At 42.4% G+C, this 21,114-nt stretch overlaps 1 protein-coding gene across 4 annotated transcripts in view; it reads left to right on the forward strand.

Moving 5' to 3' along the window:
* Positions 1 to 21,114, forward strand: part of slc38a3b (solute carrier family 38 member 3b) — a 37,128-nt gene that overhangs the window by 12,673 nt on the left and 3,341 nt on the right. For 2 of the 4 annotated variants that reach the window (XM_004068611.5, XM_011474769.4), the window contains exons 2-16: positions 787 to 939; positions 1,215 to 1,235; positions 1,403 to 1,484; positions 1,567 to 1,682; positions 2,926 to 2,999; positions 3,658 to 3,750; positions 4,716 to 4,797; positions 8,777 to 8,859; positions 17,211 to 17,269; positions 17,481 to 17,654; positions 17,782 to 17,861; positions 17,953 to 18,053; positions 18,502 to 18,626; positions 18,706 to 18,850; positions 20,574 to 20,677. In XM_004068611.5, the coding sequence (XP_004068659.1) occupies positions 839 to 939; positions 1,215 to 1,235; positions 1,403 to 1,484; positions 1,567 to 1,682; positions 2,926 to 2,999; positions 3,658 to 3,750; positions 4,716 to 4,797; positions 8,777 to 8,859; positions 17,211 to 17,269; positions 17,481 to 17,654; positions 17,782 to 17,861; positions 17,953 to 18,053; positions 18,502 to 18,626; positions 18,706 to 18,850; positions 20,574 to 20,677 (1,440 nt within the window). In that variant the 5' untranslated portion in view covers positions 787 to 838. The remainder of the gene's footprint in view (positions 1 to 786; positions 940 to 1,214; positions 1,236 to 1,402; positions 1,485 to 1,566; positions 1,683 to 2,925; positions 3,000 to 3,657; positions 3,751 to 4,715; positions 4,798 to 8,776; positions 8,860 to 17,210; positions 17,270 to 17,480; positions 17,655 to 17,781; positions 17,862 to 17,952; positions 18,054 to 18,501; positions 18,627 to 18,705; positions 18,851 to 20,573; positions 20,678 to 21,114) is intronic. The other 2 variants (XM_011474770.4, XM_078947012.1) reach the window with 1 other exon arrangement.

The following is a 21,114-nucleotide window of genomic DNA, read 5'->3' on the forward strand; positions in this document are numbered from 1 at the left end:
ATACTATGGAGAAGCACAGGAGGAAGGGAATGACAAGATTTAAATACATACATAGGACAGACGAGACACAGGTGAAGCCAATCAGGAAGGATGGGGACCAAGGTAAAACTCAAAACCAAAGTACACAACAGGAACCTTTCAAAATAAAACAGGAAGTGAACAGAAAACATGCCAGAACATAAAATAACTAGAACATAAAGGGCAAAGAACCTAAAACCGTGACAGGGTGTCATGAACACAGAAAATACCAGACCTTCTCGCTTTCCAAGAATTCATCTAAGGCCGCGTTTGTGTGTGTTGCAGTAATCAAGAAAATGGGTGAACAGAGGGAACGAGGTCAGGTCTTCAGTGTTGGAAGTCACTGTGTCAGGGGTGGAACTGCGTCGCTGCAGCACAAACAAATACTAAGCAAAGAGAGACGTAATATCAAGCCACAGAATTACATGTCATTAAACAAAAATATTTATGTTTTCTAAGAGTTTTAACTTGTATTCTTCTTACCAGCAGTAGAAAATAAAATAAAATATAAAAAATTTATCATTTTATAAAGCCTAAAGGATTCTGTTTGTTACAGGTTTATACACTATAATTGATAAGATGCTTTGAACAGAAGAAGCAAATCCCATTTTTATGAAACATTTCCAGCTTAGGCCAAAATAAAAATGACAAAATACCAAAATTATAGATTGATCTTTGACAAATGTATTAACTGAGCAAAGAAATCATAGATTGAGACCGTGGCAGTTTGTTCTGATGTCCATCTCTTTTTTTTTTTTTAATCATTAGGGGTTGAGGCTGAACACACAAAGTCTAAAGGAATTCTGTCAGATCTTGGAGGATGGAGCCTTCTCAGTCAGAGATGAACATATTATCTAACGGCAAAAACGACCACGACGACGACACCTGTTTGCCATCAAAGACCCCTCTCAACGAGGAACAGTGAGTTTTCTTCCATTTTTACTCACTCAGGTGTTTGTAACAGGGCACGCAAATGTTGGGTAATAATGTAAAAATAATTAATTGATCAATTAATTTATGACAGAAAATATCTGCAAAAAGTTGAAACAGCCGTTTGATTTATATTTGTAATTAAAGACTACTTTTACCTCTGATAAATAAATGTAAGGAGAACACTGCATGACTTTTTGTACTTTTGTTTTTGTTAAATGCATGTTTGCCTTTGTGCTCGCTTCAACTGGTGGATCCTTTTACAGAAATGGCCCTGAAGGATTTAGGTAAGTCTGCTGTAAATTTAAAAAGGATTTTAAAACAGTTTCTTCCCTCCAATCAATAGTTAAAATGTAGTCATGTCTACGGGAGATGTGTGAACACTTTCAGAAGTATTTAGAAGTAATCAATAATACAGATCTAATCAGTGAAAAGCTTTAATTTTGCGGCTTAGATTTGAGGACCCTGAAGGTGGACTGGAGAGTGAGGAGTTTTTGCCCAGTGGAAATGGAAAGAAGGCCATACGCTTCACAGATGTAAGTGACAAAAGCCAGTCTTTAAGTATGCATATTGTTGTATAATGGGAGATTGTTATTCTTTTTCTGATCAAATCTACAGTTTGAGGGAAAGACCTCTTTTGGGATGTCGATCTTCAACCTGGGAAATGCTATTATGGGCAGTGGAATCCTTGGATTGGCTTATGCCATGGCCAACACAGGCATTCTCCTCTTCTTGTGAGTAAAGAAGTTTAGGGCTCACCGCAGCACACAGGTGGCTTTGCAGAGGGTCTTGTCTGAGGACCTAAGGACCCACACATTTGAGCTAATTCACACCCGGGGAAGTGAACCAAGGACTCAGACCCAGTTTGACGAACTATGATAAACCAGGTGGCTCAATGAACTTGATCTGGGGTGGGTCCTTGGGCAAGACCCTTCACGCTACTGCCTACCTATGTAGCCACAAGGGGGACCCAAGTCTGGATCCCCCCCTGTGCTGGTCCCCAGCCGGGATAAAATACAGGGTTGTGTCAGGAAGGGCATCCGGCATAAAAATCTCTGCCAAACCACCTGTGTGAATCAGTCAAAGCCATGAAGGGATATGCCGAAAGGTCAACATCTTTAAAGCACGTAATGACTCTTGTGCCTTGTCGTGGCCACTTCAAGTGACACTCATTTGGTTTACTCAGGGCTGACATAGATACCCCATAGCGATTAGTGATTTTTCTAAATGAGTGTAAACATGGTGCCGTGTTTTATTTTCCTTTGTACTGCATCACATGGAAACGCTGAACCTGATTTGAACATGGTCAGAGAAAGAGAGATGATGCAGCCATGGCTGACCTGTCAACGATGAATCTACTGATCTCACTTGAATTGCAGCTCTTGTCGTGATCTTGACATTTCAGGACTACTCAGCGAGATTACTGCTGTCAATCAAATGCGTATCAATGTGAGCTGTCCTCCAAATTATCATCATCTTTGTGTGAAACCGCTCTGCTGAGCCAGAACCGGCTCCAGGGACAGTAAAGTGGTTTTTCATCTTCCATCGGATGCTCGTCAACGCAGTTGTTTGACAGCTCTGCCCCAGCTGAGAAATATTTGCTTCTTTCAGGGGGATTCATCTCAGCTGCTTCCAGTTCCACCTGTTAGCTTTGTACAATGTCAGTGAGTCCTAAAGAAGCAGCAGACAGTTGATAAAGGGACAGTAGGAGGGAATTTTAAAGCCCCTCAATGGAATTCATTTAAACTTTTGTGGGAGAACCTTTAAGAACATATCTGCACATATTTTTGAAAGGAATTTGTTTGATTTATTACAAGAATAATAACGCTAAAATTAAATCCAGTCCTTTTTACAAAGTAAAATTGTCCATCTGATGCTCTGATGCTGCCAAACTACCATTTTACAATTATAACATTGCAATAAAATGTGACGTAAATAGAATGAGGCATAAAATATAATCTTGTCGAACTTTTACAGGTTTCTTTTGACTGCAGTTGCAGCTTTATCAGCCTATTCCATTCACCTGCTCCTCAAAGCAGCTGGCATTGTGGGTAAGTTTTGCACCAAAAGTCATCTTTTTGAATGGAAATCCTTTATTAACCACCAAAATAAAGAATTCATTAAAAGTTATTATTTGGAAAATTACAACTGTTAAACTACATTTCTCAAAAGACCAAACATACCGACCAGCTCAGTGGCCTTATGGTAGAGTCTGCTCTGTGACTGGAAGGTCGAGAGTTCAAATCCAGGCTGAGTCACACTAAAGAATATGGGACCCAAGGCCTCCCTGCCTGACATTCAGCATTAAGGGGTTGGATTGGGGGGTTAAACCACCAAATGGTTCCCGAGTGCGGCTGTGTCTGCAGCTCACCGCTCCCCCAGGGGAAGGGTCAAATGCGGAGAACAAATTTCACACATCTGTGTGACAGATAGTAGGACTTTAACTTTATTTATAGCTTACAGGTGGAGATATATGTATTATTGTTAAATCATTGTTCCAATTAAAACCGTTTTTCCCATTTTCAGTCAAACAAAACTATTTTTTGTTTTAAAAAGTTTCTTGTATTCAAATCTTTCAAATGTCAGTAGAAAACAAAGCTACAATAAGGACAACTATGATTTATCTTTTTTATTTTTTCCCAACGGCTGGCTTCAAAGAAGACGTTCACAAATCAAACCACCGGCTATTGTTTTCTAATCTGCTTACAGGAATTCGAGCTTATGAGCAGCTGGGGTACAGGGCCTTTGGCACTCCAGGAAAAATGGCTGCTGGGATTGCAATCACCCTGCAGAATATTGGAGGTGAGCAGCCTTATGATTTATGTGTTCACAAACATTTGGATTTTCTGCAACCTGCTGAGGCACAGCTGGAGAACAGTATTCTGTAGTAGACTTCATCACCTCTTTACAGGCTCAGCAATAGCCACTACAATCTGTGGTATTTCTTAAGCCAGTGTTCTTGAATATAAGCAGAACCACCTGATTAGTGCTGCTGGTTGTGTGACTGAACTCTCATCACCTCTGAGTTGATTGTGTCCAGATTTTTTTCTCAGAATGAGACGTGACTTTTAACTAATCCCTAACTAAAACCAGTTTGCCCAATTGACTCTTAGTATATTAGAAATGAGTTGAACAAAGATTGGAACAATTTGAAAGTTGGTGAAGAAACTCAGTCTGCACTACTGGTTCCTGTCATAGTCCTTTGGCTTTTTACAGACAAACCTACATAGTTGTGCAATCTTGTGAAAAGCAGATCTTGCAATATTGTTAGCTTAACCCCCATGTGCTGCTTAGTGGGTTCTGAAAACACTGAAAACACTGTGTTCTGAAACAGAAACATCTCTATTATTTCTCGCTCTATGTGAGATGTTAGTTGAGCCTTTAATAGAAAACCAGCGTTTTAGCCTTTCAGTAACTTTCCCACCGTTCTAAAATACTGTTGCACATAAATCATTAAGTGAGGGCTACACATGGAGGTCATAACCGTGTTAAAACATGATCATAATCTAAACAAAGAGTAGATTTGATCTCTCTGCCTCTATTAAGTTCTAGATATTCTTTGTTATCCTCTTTTATATCTCTGGGTTTTCTACTTGTGGGTGGTGGGGTAAAGGTTGTTTTCTGCAGATAAATATGACATTTTTTGTGCAAAAAAAAAATTGAACTCTCCCTTTGATTATAATTTATAACTGTGGACATTTTTATTCATACATGAAGTTGCTTCCAACCCCCCATGTTCATGTTTCTTCTGTTTGGTCTTGTTGCAGCGATGTCCAGCTACCTTTACATTGTTAAATCTGAGTTGCCCCTGGTCATCCAAGCTTTCCTTAAAGAGGATCCCAACTCTGAGTGAGTACGGTATTATCCTTTTTTTTTGACATGCCAGCGTGACTGCCTGTACCCGTATCCTGCCTTTTGTTGACCTACACTGCGCTCTGTGTGAAGGTCAAGGGGCCTGGCAGGTTCAGCAGGAGCATGGGGGGGGGGGCACAGGATATCAGTTTGCTCTCTTTATTGATTTAGTCAGCGTGGAGTTCTGATAAGATTGGACAGTTGGAATTGGCTGAGCGGTGGGGTGGTTATGATTGCGTGTTTTCTGGTTCCACACGGTTTTAAAGTCCTGCTACAATCATCTTTTGGTCGATTGTAAAAGCGTTCCCTGTGGTCTTTAACTATGAATATACTGGTTTTAGCCTAAATAAAAAAAAAACTGTGTTGTTTTCTAGGACATATTTTCTGCAGAGCAGCAGGAATTCATCAGAAATTCACCTCTGAGTTGTGGGCGGGACTGTTGGCGGACAGTAAGCCAGCATTTCCGAACATCCCATTGTTTGCATTCTCTCCTGCTTGCTTACAGCCCCTTACAATCCTAAGTTTACATTAGCAGGCCAACAAAAAATAGCGAGCAATATTGGAGCTATTCAGCCGTAAAGTTTTGAGCCAGATGCCACCTCAGACAATGAAAACAAAGACGTTCATGGATCTATTTGTCTGCAAGTGGGTGATCAGAATGGAGCAGAGAAAGGGAGCTTATGGCTGATTGTAGTTTGTATGGAACAACTATAAGTTTTTTCAAACTGCATTTTTTCATCTGCTCCCGATTCACCACGAATTTGAATAAAGAAATATTTGGAAATGCAATTTTAAGCTTAATTTTCTTGACACATGTCCTCTTTCATGAGAAAAAGGCCACAAGAACATCTTTAAAAACACCAAGGAGGTGATTTTCATTGGAGTGGGCTTTAACCCTTGCACTGTCAGCTCTTGAAACCAGCGCTTATCCTGTGAAAGTTTTGCTTCATGCGGGAAAACCCTGCAAACAGCTCAAAAGGAAAGAAGTGGGATCAAGCTGCCTACTTAAATCTAAAAACAAACTGTGATCAAAACAGAGAGCAGAAACTGCAGCTTCACCCACTGTGTCGCACTGAGGTTCTGCAATATCCAACATCTCTCAAGTATCCCAGGTTATCCTGTTCTGCTGATTCATTTTAGACTGGGAGAAGCTATATATGGATTCCTCTCCATGGCACAGTAGCATATGATCAGTGGCAAACATCGTCATTATGAGCTATATTCAGCCACACGGAGGCATTCTGTAACAGATGGTGTGGCCTTTTAAGAATCATAAACTCCTTGAGTCCAGTCTAGAATTACAGAACCCGTCAAAACATCACGGAGCTCCAGAACAATCAGTTCTGCAGCACTCATGGATTCAAAGTGTAACGACTTCTCTGCATTTCTGACAGACGCACAAACATGTGACAACAGCCAAGAGTTTCAAGTCATAGTGCCAAATTCCTAGACTTTGCATTAGGATGGGTCAGCTCATTGACAACGGTGATTGTTCAAATCCACTGCAAACCATGAGGAATAAGTCATTTATGCAAAGACTGACGTTTATGACCAGTGGCTCTTAAAATAGTCTGGAAATAGCCTATAATAATCTGTGGCAGGTGCCCTGCTCTCCCTGCTTGCTTATGTTGATGGAGTTTCTCATTAACATTACATGAGAAAAAAAACTTGTGTTTTGTTTGTTGTGAAGTTAAAAAACACCCAAAATACTTGTTTGTGTCAACAAAATTCATAAAAAAGTGCTTTTTCTGCTGCTTATTGCCTGGGGAGAGATACACTATCATTGTTTTTAATAGTGTGTGTGCTCCACTGTTAGGTTGAGCAGACTGGTAAAGGATTGATGCTTGTGATCAGTTAGAACACATGAAATTCGCTGCCAGTTAGATTTTTAAATGAATAAAGAGGGTCGTTTAGTATTAAAGATCTATAAGTTGTATCCCACTTCAAATCTTTAGCCAAAATCAGAAAACCTGTGTTGTTTCTAGGGCAGTTTCTGGAGAGCAGCAGGTTCATTAGAAATGTGCCTTTCCCCTCCCCTTTGCTCTGTTTACATGCTCTCCTGTTAGCTTACAGTCCACACGTGATCCTTTAAGTTGACCTTATGCCTCAAAAGGCCCAAAGAAAATGTGGCCTGCTGCTTTCAAGGGACTTTTCCAAACTAGTTCCTGTGCACCCACCTCCAGCATGCTCAAGCGCTGCTGATCTGATAGATTGCTGTCTGCCGCAGCCTGCAGAGCTGTGGTGGACAGCTGATCCCTCTGCTTGTGTTTCACTCAGAGTCAAGAATAACATGATTAGCTGCTAAAAAAAGAGGGCTGATGGACACAAAGGCCTCACTGAGCACAAGATTTAAGAGACAGTAGGCCTTAATGGATCAAGGGCCATTTCTTTAAGCTGTATGCTGCTGCTGATGTTTTCTATTGTCACCCATGCTGTAAGCTCATTTCACCTGGCAATAAAAACATACTTCTTTTTTTTTACCATTTGTTTTCTGTTAACAAAACTGAAAGGCATCATGTTTGGTGCCATTTTTAAATTCAAGGCAACTGTATATGTTTGGCTCAGGACACCAGCCTTCTAGAGCCTCAGCACTGAAGTGTAGTACTTAGAAACCGTAGAGGGTGATGGAATAAATGGGTAGACATTTTTCTGAAAGTACAAAGTTAGTCTCTGGTTCTCCTAAATGGCTGTTGATGTTGTAGCTAAATTCAAAAACGTCTGTTTTGTCGTCTCCTTTTCCAAAACTGCCACATAAATCATTTGTTACATAATGGTCTATTCCAGGGCTCATGATGAGAGCCGCATTTGGAAAGACACATTTCTTCCAGAGTCCTCGACATCAGGGGTGGGCGATACTGGGTATTTGGGTACTGACTCGATACCAAGGAATTGGCTAGTAATGCTGATGTCCATACTGATACCGATATAGATACGGATAATTTTTCCTTAAATGTTCTGATTATAGAATAATTTTGAAAATACACATTTTTTTGTTAATTAGGTGTATAATAAAAACACACGACATAGTCTTTTAGCAGATAAAAATGTTAATTAACTAATGACTACAGTCTGAACTGAGCATACATCAATTACAGAACATGTGTATTAGTAACGGCATAATACAATAATAACAACAAAAAAAACAGTAACTAGTGCAACATTTTTACAAAAAGCTTCAATGTAACAACGTTTCAGAAAATAGCACCACGAAAATATATTTTCAAAATAAAGGCAGTTATAAAATAACAAAGTAACTACCGTACCTAAAAAAGGTAAACAAAAGTAACACTGTGTGGGATATTTTTTCTCCGCATTTGACTGCTAGGGGAGTGGTGAGGTGCAGACACAGGCCCGCTCGGGAACCATATGGTGGTTTAAATATAAAATAAAATAACACTTCCAAAAATCTTGCCATTGCTGCAAATATGTGGCTCTTTAACGAATATCTCCATTCTCTGATGAAGCAGGGAGGAGAAGGGTAAGGTGTGAGCTGTAGCAAGACGAGGTGTCTGTGTGAACAGCGCACTTCAAGTGTTGCCAGATTGGGCAGTTTTCCCCGTAAATGGGCGAGGTTTTGCTCAAATTTGGCGGCTTTTTGCACAATCTGGCAACACTGCGTTTTCATGGACTTTGTAAGTAAATTCAAGAACTTTACTTTATGTAGAAAAACTGCAAAGAAAGTATCGATCTCATCACGCAAGTATCGATACCTCACCTTGGTATTGATACTATCAATAGTCAGAAGGATATGCTCACCCCTACTGGACATTTACTGCCGGCTATTTAGGGTCAGAAAAGTTTTTAGGGCCACTCTAGCACACACATTAGAGCTGCTTTATTTCAAGAAACAAATGTTTACAAAACACTTTATAGACTATCACCTCCTCTTTCATTAAGAGCTTCTGTTTGCTGTACACTGTTTTAATGTTTTAAATCTATAGTTTACCAAAGTAAAATAGATTTGTCTTTTTTGCAGCCTTTGGTACTTGAATGGAAACTACCTTGTCATCATTGTCTCTGCCTGTGTCATCCTGCCACTTTCTTTAATGAAACAGCTTGGTGAGTAAAATTGATGCAATCACACATTTTCTCTGAAACAAATGACCTTTTTCCATTTAAAGTTTAATTTTACTGAGTTTTTGTGATGAAACAAAGATATGTGTTCTTCTACAGGTGAATCTGAACAGCTCATAGGAAGTATACATTATCCATGTTGTTTTAAATTGACTGAGATAAACATAGACATTTGTCATTTACTTTACACTAGAAGCTGAGTCATTGACAAAAAGGAATTTTTACAGTGTAAAACACATTTTTAAAAATTACAGCAGGAAAATGATAGGAGGCCATTTTGAAGATGTGTTTTAATTACAGTATACCGTGGGGCAAAAAAAGTGGTTTGATGGCTTTGCTGCTACGGGTAGGACTTATGCATGGGAAACCAGGATTTTTTTCCCAGGGGCCACGATGAGCAAGACCCTTTGTGCTACTGCCTAACTATGTAGCCACAAAGGGGCCAAAGTTTAGGTCATCCTGTGTTGGTCCCCAAGTTAGATAAAACACAGGGTTGTGTCAGGAAGGGCATGGGGCGTAAAAATCTCTGCCAAGCCACCTGTGTGTGCAAATGAGTAAAAGCTGATTCACTGTGGCGACCCCTGAAGTGATAGGCCAAAAGGTGAATTACATACATTGGGGAATCAAAATATTTTTCTGTCACTGTTTCTGCATTTTGTCCCATCCATCCATCTTCTTCTGCACACCTGGGACTGGGTTGCGGGGGCAGCAATCTAAGCAAAGATGCCCAGACTCCCCTCACCCTAGCCACTTCCTCCAGATCCTCTAGGGGGACCCCGAGGCGTTCCCAGGCCAGCCGAGAGAAGTAGTTTCTCCAACGTGTCCTGGGTCTTCCAAGGGGCTTCCGCCCACTGGGACATGCCTGGAATACCTCCCCAGGAAGGTATCCAAGAGGCATTCAGACTAGATGCCCTAGCCACCTCTTAATGTGGAGGAGAAGCAACTCTACTCTGAGCTCCCTACGGGTGACCAAGCTTCTCACCCTATCTCTAAGGGAGTGCCCAGCCACCCATCCATCCATCTTCCTCCGCTTATCCGGAACCGGGTCGCGGGAGCAGCAGACTGAGCAGAGATGCCCAGACTTCCCTAGTCCCAGCCACTTCCTCCAGCTCCTCTGGGGGGACCCCAAGGTGTTCCCAGGCCAGCCGAGAGATGTAGTCTCTCCAGCGTGTCCTGGGTCTTCCCCGGGGCCTCCGCCCAGTGGGACATGCCCAGAACACCTCTCCAGGGAGACGTGCAGGAGGCATCCGGACTAGATGCCCGAGCCACCTCAACTGGCTTCTTTCAATGTGGAGGAGAAGCGGTTCTACTCCGAGGTCTCCGCGGGTGGCCGAGCTTCTCACCCTATCTCTAAGGGAGCGCCCCGCCACCCTACGGAGGAAGCTCATTTCAGCCGCTTGTATTCGGGACCTCGTTCTTTCGGTCATGACCCATAGCTCATGACATTAGGTGAGTATTGGAACGAGGATCGACTGGTAAATTGAGAGCTTTGCTTTTTGGCTCAGCTCTCTCTTCACCACAACGGACCGATACAGCGACCGCATAACTACGGACGCCGCTCCTATCCGCCTGTCAATCTCACGCTCTTGTCTTCTTTCACTCGTGAACAAGACCCCCAGATATTTAAACTCCTCCACCTGGGGCAGGGAGGTCCACCCACAGAGAGATGGCAGACTACCTTTCTCCAGTCAAGAACCATGGCCTCAGATTTACCCATGCTGACCCTCATCCCAGCCGCTTCACACTCGGCTGCAAACCGCCCCAATGCACGCTGGAGGTCCTGGCTCGATGAAGCCAGCAGGACATAATCTGCAAAAAGCAGAGAGGAAATCCTGTGGTCCCCAAACCAGATCCCCTCCGGCCCCTGGCTGCGCCTAGAAATTCTGTCTGTAAAAACAATGAACAGAACCGGTGATAAAGGGCAGCCCTGCCGGAGTCCAACGTGGACCGGGAACAGGTCTGACTTACTGCCGGCTATGCGAACCAAGCTCCTACTCCAGTCATACAGAGACCGGACGGCCCCCAGCAAGGCTCCCCGGACCCCATACTCCCAGAGCACCCTCCACAGGATACCACAAGGGACGTGGTCGAACGCCTTCTCCAAATCCACAAAACACATATGGACTGGGTAACAGGGTTGGGCGATGTCCCCTAAATTGGCAGTTGACGGTGTTTGCTGTCAACCATCGGGATGGACGGTGATATCGCCGGGGGGGGGGGGTTCTTATATAATTGCTATTCTTTATTTTATTTTATTACTTTATTTATTTTATTTCCCAACTAATGACTCATCCGCGATGATCCAGTATAAACTGAGGGAAGTGACTTTAACAAAAAAAAGTAACAAACAAAATTGAAAGAAGTAGTCCGCTCCCGCACTTAACTAGTCAAGTGGACCGGTGGAGCGCGGACTTACAGCTTTGTCTCTGAGGGGAAGGGGGGGGGGGGTGCTTTGTTACATGAGCGGTATGTGGGAGATTTAGAACTGCGATCCGTCCCGCAGTGTGTCTGAGCACAGCTCGGATCGTCAGCACACACACACAGCAGTTTGGGGCAGTTTAGTTCAAAGCAAAAATGTCGCTCATTCCTTAGAAACCGTTCAAACAATCACGTGGTTTTGTGTTTCGAGTCGTGTCCCGACAAAATAAAGGCTGATGTTATTCCCACATGTTTACGTGCAGCCAGGTTGCAGATTGCAGCACCACCCAAAGCTAATGTTGTTAGCACGTGTAGCATACTGCTAATCCTGGATCCGTTCTTCAACAGAAAAAGCACTGACCACACAGATTAAAATTAAAATGATGAGCGAACAGGCGCTTCATAATAATCGTAACATTATTAAAAGCACGTTTAGAAGATCGTCTCATATATTACCGAGCTGACATGTCAACGTATATGGCCGCTCGGCAACATTGTTTTGGATTGAATTGTTACATTCAATAAAGTTTGAAAAAAAAAATAGCCGCTCGGCGGAAGTTATATCCTTTTCCGGTTTTTCAAACCCTACTGCGCATGTGCGAATGATTTATTCCGACCGAAAGTGTGAGCCATGTGAACGTTTGTTATATTCTGAAAACATTTTTCTGGGCCCATGTACACGGTTGGATTCTAATCCGACCATTGATGCCAACAAGATAATTTGCACATGTAACCGCGGCTTATGGTATCGACTCGCAACGTGGCGGGGTCGTGGCATCACGATGGTGTCTCTCCATCGGGATGTCACTCACCCATCATGATGGACGATGGTATCGTACATCGGCATAACCCTACTGGGTAAGCGAACTCCCACAATCCCTCCAGCACCCTAGATAGGGTATAGAGCTGGTCCACTGTTCCACGACCAGGACGGAAACCGCACTGTTGTTCCTGAATCCGAGGTTCAACTATCGGACGGACTCGGCCCAGCCACCCTTCAAAGGAAAATCATTTTAGGCGCTAGTATTCGGGACCTCGTTCTTTCGGTCATGACCCAGAGTTCATGACGATAGGTGAGTGTTGCAATGAAGTTGACAGGTTTGCTTTCTGGCTAAGCTCTCCCGCCACCACAACGGACCGGTACAACGATACCATAATGGCGAACGCCGCTCCAGTCCATCTGTCAATTTTCCCTCACTACTGAACATGACCTTAAGATATTTAAACCCCTCCACCTGGAGCAGGATTACTCCACCCACCGAGAGAGGGCACACTAAGTCTCTCTGGTCAAGAACCATGGCCTCAGATTTACCTATGCTGACCCTCATCAAAGGGGCTTCTCACTTGACCACAAACCCACCCAATGCATGCTGGAGGTCCCGGCTCGAGTAGCCAACAGGACATTATCTGCATAGAGCAGAGCAAAAATCCCGTGGTCCCCAAACCAGACCCCCCTCCAGCACCTCTCTGTGCCGAGAAATTCTGTCCATAAAGATTATGAACAAAGGCTGCAATATTGGACAGCTCTGTCGGAGTCTATGCACCGGAAATAGGTCTTAATTTCTGCTGGCAATGCGAACAAAGCTCCTCTCTGATCAGAGATTGGACAACCCTCAGTAAGGCTCCCCGGACCCCATACTCCCATAGCACCCTCGACAGGAAACCACGGGGGACGGAGTCGAAAGCCTTCTCCAAATCCACAAAACACGTATGGACTGGATGAGCGAACTCCCACAAACCCTCCAGCATCTAAAAGAGAGTGTAGAGCTTGTCCACTTTTCCACGACTAGGACGGAAACCACACTGTTGTTCCTGGATCTGAGGTTTGACTATTGGACGGAATCTCCTCTCCAGTACCCTGGCATAGACTTTCCCAGGGAGGCTGAGGAGTGTGATTCCCCAATAGTTGGAACACTCCCTGGGGCCCCCCTTCTTGAAAAGGAGAACCACCACCCATGTCTGCCAGTCCAGGGGTACAGTTCCCGGCAGCCATACAATGCTGCAGAGACGTGTTAGCCAATACACTCCCACAGCATCCAGAGACTTGAGGTACTCAGGGTGGACCTCGAGCCTTGTCACCAAGGAGCTCGTCGACTAAGTCAGTGATTTCAGTTTAAGGAGATCCTTGAAGTAGTCCCTCCACTGCCCAACAATGTCCCCAGTCAAAGTCAACAGCTCCCCACCTGCACTGAAAACGCTGCCTGCAGAAAACTGCTTTCCCATTAATTCCCCCACTTCATTCGTTTTCTGCTTTTAACCTCCCATCAGTTGATCAAATTAGTGAACTCATCCAAAAATCCAACACCTCTTCCTACCAGCTTGATCCAATACCCTCAAGGCTACTCTCCCTTCTCTGTCCCCACTGATCACCAGCATCATTCATGCCTCCCTTTTAACTGGAACAGTTCCCATTGCTCTCAAGTCAGCAGTAGTCACCCCCATACTAAAATAAAATGGGTTCAGACCCCTCCAACCTCAACGATTTCCGCCCAATATCAAACGTCCCATTCATCTAAAAAATTCTTGAAAAAACTCAACTCCATGCCCATCTCTCCGTCAACAATTTAAACAAAGAGCTCCAGTCTGGTCTTCGTCCCTTCCACAGTACCGAATCAGCCCTCCTCAAGATCACAAACGACCTCCTCTTTGCGGCAGATGCTGGTTCCGTTTCCATCCTCCTCCTGCTAGATCTGAGTGCAGCATTTGACACTATCTCCCACCCCATCCGTCTGGACAGACTTTGGACAGATGCCAACCTTCCTAAAGGGGAAGGTTGGCATCAGAAACCTTCCCCTTTAGCTGGTTCCATTCCTATCTCTCAAATCGCACCCAGTTCATCCAGTTAAAATCATTCGCCTCTCCCGTGACTCCAATCACCACAGGTGTGCCCCAGGGCTCTGTCCTGGGGGCCCTTTCTCTTCATCATTTACCTCCTCCCCCTCGGTCACATCTTTCGGAAACACAATATGCAGGTTCATTGCTATGCGGACGACACCCAGCTCTATATCTCCTCCAAACCGGGCTCTACTTTTCCACCTTATTCCCTCTCCAATTGTCTTTTTGAAGTCAAATCCTGGTACACCGCAAACTTCCTTAAATTAAACTGCAATAAGACTGAACTTCTCGTTGTTGGCACTAAATCCACTCTTAACAAGCTCTGTAATTCACTGCCCACATCAATAACATCACCCGTTCGGCTTACTTCCATCTGCGTAACATTCGTCGTCTCCGTCCCGCTCTCACTCTTCACTCCACAGCGGTCCTAGTCCACAGTCTCGTCACCTCCCGTATAGACTACTGCAACTCCCTTCTTTCTGGACTTCCACAAAAAACCCTCCGTAAGCTTCAACTGCTTCAAAACTCAGCTGCTCGAATAATAACCTAAACCCCCTCCATTCACCATATTACACCCGTCTTACAGCAGCTTCATTGGTTACCAATACCTCCCCGGATCACTTGCAAAATCTTCATTATAACCTTTAATGCCCTCCACAACCTCGCCCCCCTCCGTATCTTTCAGAGCTCCTGACTGTTGCTACCCCCACTCGCTCCCTCAGATCCTCTTCCTCCCTTCGACTGGCTGTTCCACGACCCCGTCTCATTACCATGGGGGGGTAGAGCATTCAGCAGCTCTGCCCCGCAACTCTGGAACTCCCTCCCCTCTGATCTACAAAATATGGACTCACTCTGTCAGTTTTCCAAACATCTCAAAGCTCACCTGTTTCACCATGCATTCAGCACATAATATTTAAGCTGCTGTTTTAACTGTTAAGTTATTTTGTGTTCTGGTGAGTTTTATTGTTGTTTTTTATGTTTTTACATAATTTTGTACTGTGAGGCGACCTTGAGTGTCCAGAAAGGCGCTATATGCACAAAATTTATTATTATTATTATTAAACTCTGCACTGACCTTTACTCAGTCCAAAGTATTGTTAGTCCCACTCTTCCTGCGTTACTGAGGGTTTATCCTGACCTAATCTTCTGATTTCCTGACCCTGTATCATATTTGACTCTGTTTGCCTGCTGGTCTGCATCCTGACTATTCTCTTTGTTCCTTTCATGCTCCTATGTTCGTTTTTGACCCCTGCCTACCTGACCCTGATTTATCTTTGTATACTTTTAGCTGAGCTAATAAACCTGCTGCAGTTGGAACCAGCTGTCTGTTTTGTGACAGTAATATTCATCGTAGATACAATTGAGACGGAATAAATAATCCAGAAATTGAATAATTGTAACCATTTGTTACCTGTTTTAATGTCAGCTGTTTAAACTGGTTATCTGTATAAAGACACCTGTTTACACACTGTAGCTGCCATTGTTGTTCCAGTGTCACATGATCAGGGGGAGAATTTAATTTCATGCACCTGTTCATCTGCAGGTTTTGTTTATTTTTGGTTTCTGTATGGAGAGGGTGAGCAGAGTCTGGTATCTTTGATGATTGCTTCATGTAACACGTTAAGCTGGAATGATATTTGAAACCTTGAAAAATTAGTTTTATTGTTGTTACATATTTTTTATTCTTTAGGATAAACACAACAAATGTGTTAGCAAAACAGTATTTAATTTCCTTTTGGCCATTACAAACCGTGAACCTGGCTCAACATCTCCTGCATCTGGACAAGCCTTAAAGTTGCTACACATACAATTAAACAGTCAAACTGTTACCTCTCCACCATGACCAAGACCAATGAGCTGTCTAAGGACACCAGGAAGAACATTGTGGACATGAATAAGAGTGGAAGACTGGGGGGTGGGGGGGTTGAATGTTAAGTTGCATTCCCAAGAACACCATATGCACTGTTAAGCACGGGGGTGGAAACATCATGCTTTAAGGGAACTTTTCTGACAAGTGACAGGACGACTGATCCTTGTTAAGGAAAGGATCATTATATCGATGCATGGAGATTTAAAGCAAAAACTTCCTACCATCGTAAAACATGGCTGGATCTGATCCCAAACACCAGAAGACTAGCTACTTTTAAAGCATTTCAAGTTTCTGAACTGGTCTAGGTAGTCCCTGGACTTCAATCCATCAATAGATGGGAGAATCAGAATATGTGGAGGGAGTTGAAAACTTGTGTTGCCCAGCAACAACCATAAAATATCACAGCTCTTAAGAAGATCCTCATGATAGAATGGACCAAAATAGCAGCTACGATATAAATGTGAAGACCTACAGGAAATGTTTGACCTCTGTCCATAACAACCACTGTTACGTTAAAAAGTATTAAGATTAACTTCTTTTCTTCACCACTAAATAAATGACTTATTTTAAAATCAAACAATTGTTCTTTTTTCCATTCTTTCTCTATCTCCATCTCTATCTATGATGAACAATGCTGACTTATCTCATCTTTTTAGGAGAGACGATTTGATAGTTTATTAAAACACAAACGTTTCATAAATAAAGGAGGAAAAGTTAAAGACAGTCAATTTTGCAGATGAAGGATACTTATGAAGGAATTTATGCCTTTATGATCTAATATTTGTAGAGTGTTGACCACCTGGGTATACACATTTAACTGAAGTGCATATACATGGAGTTTTCTTGATGAAAAATGCATTTGGCATTTAGCTAGCTTACACAATGAGACTTTGATGGAAATGCTAACATCAAGCAATTAGTGTGTTTTTATCCTGTCACTTGCCAGGAAGTCAGCGGGTGCTCCTAATGTTCTCTTTGATAATTACTCTACAGATTTAGGCCTAATCCGCTCACTATTACAGAGTAAAAACATGTTTTTGTCTTCATGGGTCCTAGGCACTCTGCAGGATTCTCTTACAGCATATTCATTACTGAGCTGGAATAATTGATCTACCTATAAATCTGACAGGCTTCATTGTTGCTAATGTGGCACTTTCAAAGAACAAGTGCAGCCGTGTAACAGGTTGTTGATATTGAGTTTCTTTTTTTCCAGGTTACCTTGGCTACACCAGTGGATTTTCTCTCAGCTGCATGGTGTTCTTTCTCACTGCAGTAAGTGGCCCCTCATCACAGCTATTCTTCACACAGAGCCTCATTTATTCTGACATGTCGACCTGGCACACGGGCCCTCTTTCTTGCCCTCGTCTTTTTCCTACACTTGTCCCTATTTTGAATTGATGCTTGATAAGGTGGATTTCATTGTTCTAATGGACGGTTTTCTTGCGTCTTTTGACCCTTATCTCTCTTTTATCTGTGTTTACAGGTCATTTTTAAGAAGTTTCAGACTCCTTGCCCGTTCGAGGAGTATTCAGTCAACAGCACTGCTGCACACCACAGCCCGAATGTCTCAAACCACATCCAGGAGTACATCGCTGGTGGTGTTCCTGAGGAAGACGACTCTCACTGCGGCCTTCGGATGATCACCCTCAACACACAGGTTAGCATTTGCACCAACAGCCTTTTTAGATATAGAATTTCTTCTAACTGGTGGTACACACTCTCTTTGAGAGGCTCTAGAGGCTGGCTAATTATAGAAAGTTATGTGTCTGTTCACTTTTTTACAGACGGCTTACACAATCCCTATTTTGGCTTTCGCTTTTGTTTGCCACCCAGAGGTTTTGCCCATCTACACCGAGCTGCGAAAGTGAGTCCTTGTAAACCTGTGGTTTTTACAACAGGTCTGTGCAGAATGTGGCTTTCTTTTTTTTTTACAACTCCAAAATTTCTGATTTCAGTCCATCAAAGAAGAAGATGCAAAAGGTTTCCAATATTTCCATCCTTGTTATGTACACCATGTACTTTCTGGCTGCTCTGTTTGGCTACTTGACCTTTTATGGTGAGCGCAGGTGCCCCCCAAAATCTCTTGTGCTATTTTCCACAAAATCCATACAAACATCAAAATTTCTTCAGCATTTATCTCTAACTGTTGACAAATGCAAACAGGCTGGTATGGCTTAATTTGAACTAACAAAGAATCATAAAGAAATGAATAATAAAGAATACACGTAAATATATCAAAATGAAGTATAAAACCTAATTATTGCTAATGAAATGTTCTTTTGATGCCATGTTCTTAAAATTTCCTCATTATGGTGTTTCAATATAAAACTGACTTTACTTCGCTGCAATCCAGTGTAATGTAATGATGTATAAATAGCTATAACTCTCTTGCGCTGCAGAGTTCCCTCTTGTGGCGACTTATTTGCTGCAGCTTCTACAAAGTACTGCAGCTTTTGATGTTGGTGCACATTCAGAAACTGGTTTCTCCTGGTGTTTTCCTGCAGATAAAGTGGAGCCTGAACTGCTGCACACCTACAGTCGCATTGATCCCTATGACACTTTGATCCTGTGCGTGCGTGTGGCTGTCCTTACTGCTGTGACCCTAACTGTGCCGATTGTCCTGTTCCCTGTACGTGAGAACTTTTTTGTCTTTATTGTGAAAATAAAGTCACCTTGGTCTGTTTCAAACATGAATTTGATCTCTGCAGGTGCGCAGAGCCATCCTCCACATGTTATTCCCCACCAAACCTTTTAGCTGGTTACGCCACGTCCTCATCGCCCTCGTTCTGCTCTTCTTCATCAACATGCTTGTGATATTTGCACCTAACATTTTGGGCATCTTTGGTGTGATAGGTTAGTATACCAGTGTCAGATCTGCCACTTTTGCTCTCGAGTTACATTTTCCCTTGGTGACGGGCATCCAAGCAGCCACTTGTAATGAAAAGTCAATGGAAACGCGTGTAAACACGATTTTCAGGCTTCCGTGTTCAAAATTCTAGCGTTCACACTTAGCTATGCACGTTTTTACTGCTGTTTTTGGATTCTACGTACAAAACGTGCATTGCAAGTTAAACCAAGTTGAACTTTGACCAGTCAGGGATTGGCTTTGGTAGTGATAGGGTCCCTTATAATTTGCCAACAGTTTGAAAATTGATCATGGAGGAGAAATGAATAATTACTGTTTGTGCCTAGCTGGAATTCTGTGACACCAAGTCTTTCATATATTGAGCTGAGAAAGAAAGTTTTGCACCACTGTGACATTTCCCACCAAGACTTCCACCTGTATATGACAGACATTTGCTAGAAGTAGCAAAAGAAAAAAAAAAAGAAGAAGAAGCCCCTCCCTGCTTGTCTAGTGTGAACACCATGGGTTAAACATGCGTTCAAGAACATTTGTTTAGCGAGTTCTTGTGCATCAAATGGGGCGATGGAGACAAATTCAATCTTGTAATGATGAATTTTGTTTTGAAAAATCCGAAACATGTTTGAGATGTTTTCCTTTTACTGCAATTTACTCCTCAATATGAACTCTCTGTGGCAGCACCGGAAATCAAACAAACAAACAACATGACCGGAGGACTGCCAGTGTCAGTCAATATTATTATCAGACTTTGTCCACAAAGTGGAGGCAGAACTTCATACATCAGAGGGGAAAGTTGAACATTTGACATCTGATGCAGGATGTCTGACGCATACCAGAGCTGACATCTGCAGAGATAACTGCTGCACAACATGAAGAGGAGATCAGGAGATCAGGATATTGAGCTGACTCATCTATAGATACCAAGGAAGACAAACTATAAATAATTAATTTGATACATTTCCTGACTCATAAAAAGAATCTAAGCAGCACATTTGGTTTTCTTTCATTTTACATCATAACATTTAGGTTCTTTTTTTTGCAAAAAAATGTATGCTGTTATGATAAAAAAAAAACAGGCTACTGATGCACGAAAACAAGTCGAGGCAAGAACACATTTGTGAAAAACTCAAACTCATGGAAGCTGTTAAGCAATTGTTTGTTTTATATTTTGTTCTTTGTGATGATTATGTAAAGTTTTCCAGTCCTGTGGCTTTGTTATTAAAAGAGGAACAAGTCGGAAAGTTTGACAAACTTCTCTCACTGAAGGATGTCACTTAAAAGAAGAAAAAAAGCACACAATCAACCACAGAAACACACATCTTTTCTAAAGCTCTTTATTAGGTCCAACCTACTTCTGAGAATTAAATTACATTTGTCAGGTGATTTTTTTTTTGTTGTTGTTTTTGTTTCTTACCTTTTCCTGCTCAGATTCTGCTCTTTCTTAAAAATTGGGAACTAAAATAAATTCAATGTTGTTGCATTTAGCTTCATTAAAGTTTGAGTTTCACAGTCATACATTGTCATTTTTAAATTGGACTAACTCTAATTGTAGAGCTACATTCAGGCTTGTTTTTTCAGTACAGAAAACCAGACTTAAGTAAATCATCAGCAATTTCCTAAGCTTTTATGCCAGTAAATAAAATACTCCAAATCATCAGAAAAGAAAAGATTACAGGGTGAAGCTGACTCGATTGTCTTCTACCTCTCTTTCAGGTGCCACCTCTGCTCCATGCCTCATCTTCATTTTCCCTGCTGTCTTTTACATCCGCATCGTTCCCAAAGAGGATGAACCCATGAGCTCCGTACCCAAGATAGTGGTGAGAGATGTTACCGTGTACTGTGTCTCATAAGCTGGAATGATCTCCTATACTAACATACAATAAACAAAAATATGAAGCCAGCACTTTTGGTTTTTGCTCCCTTTGTCATGAGACGAACTTAAAGATCTGAAACATTTTCCAGAAACAAAAAAATAAATAAAAAATTCTCTCAAAGGTTGTTCACAAACCTGTCTAAATCTGTGATAGTGAGCACTTCTCCTTTACCAAGATAATCCATCCTAATTCGCAGGTGTGCCATGCCAAGAGGCTGATTAGACAGCATGTGTATTGCACAGGTGTGCCTTAGACTGTCCACACAAAATAGCCATTCTAAAACGTGCCATTTTGCTTTATTAGTGGTGGTGGTGGGTCTGGGGAAAAGTGGTCAGTACCTGGTGTGACCATGTTGCAGTGAAACAGATCTCCTTCACATA

The sequence above is a fragment of the Oryzias latipes genome, chromosome 5 (genome assembly GCF_053564925.1).
Source record: "Oryzias latipes strain Hd-rR chromosome 5, Olatipes_Hd-rR_3.1".
Taxonomy (NCBI): Eukaryota; Metazoa; Chordata; class Actinopteri; order Beloniformes; family Adrianichthyidae; genus Oryzias; species Oryzias latipes.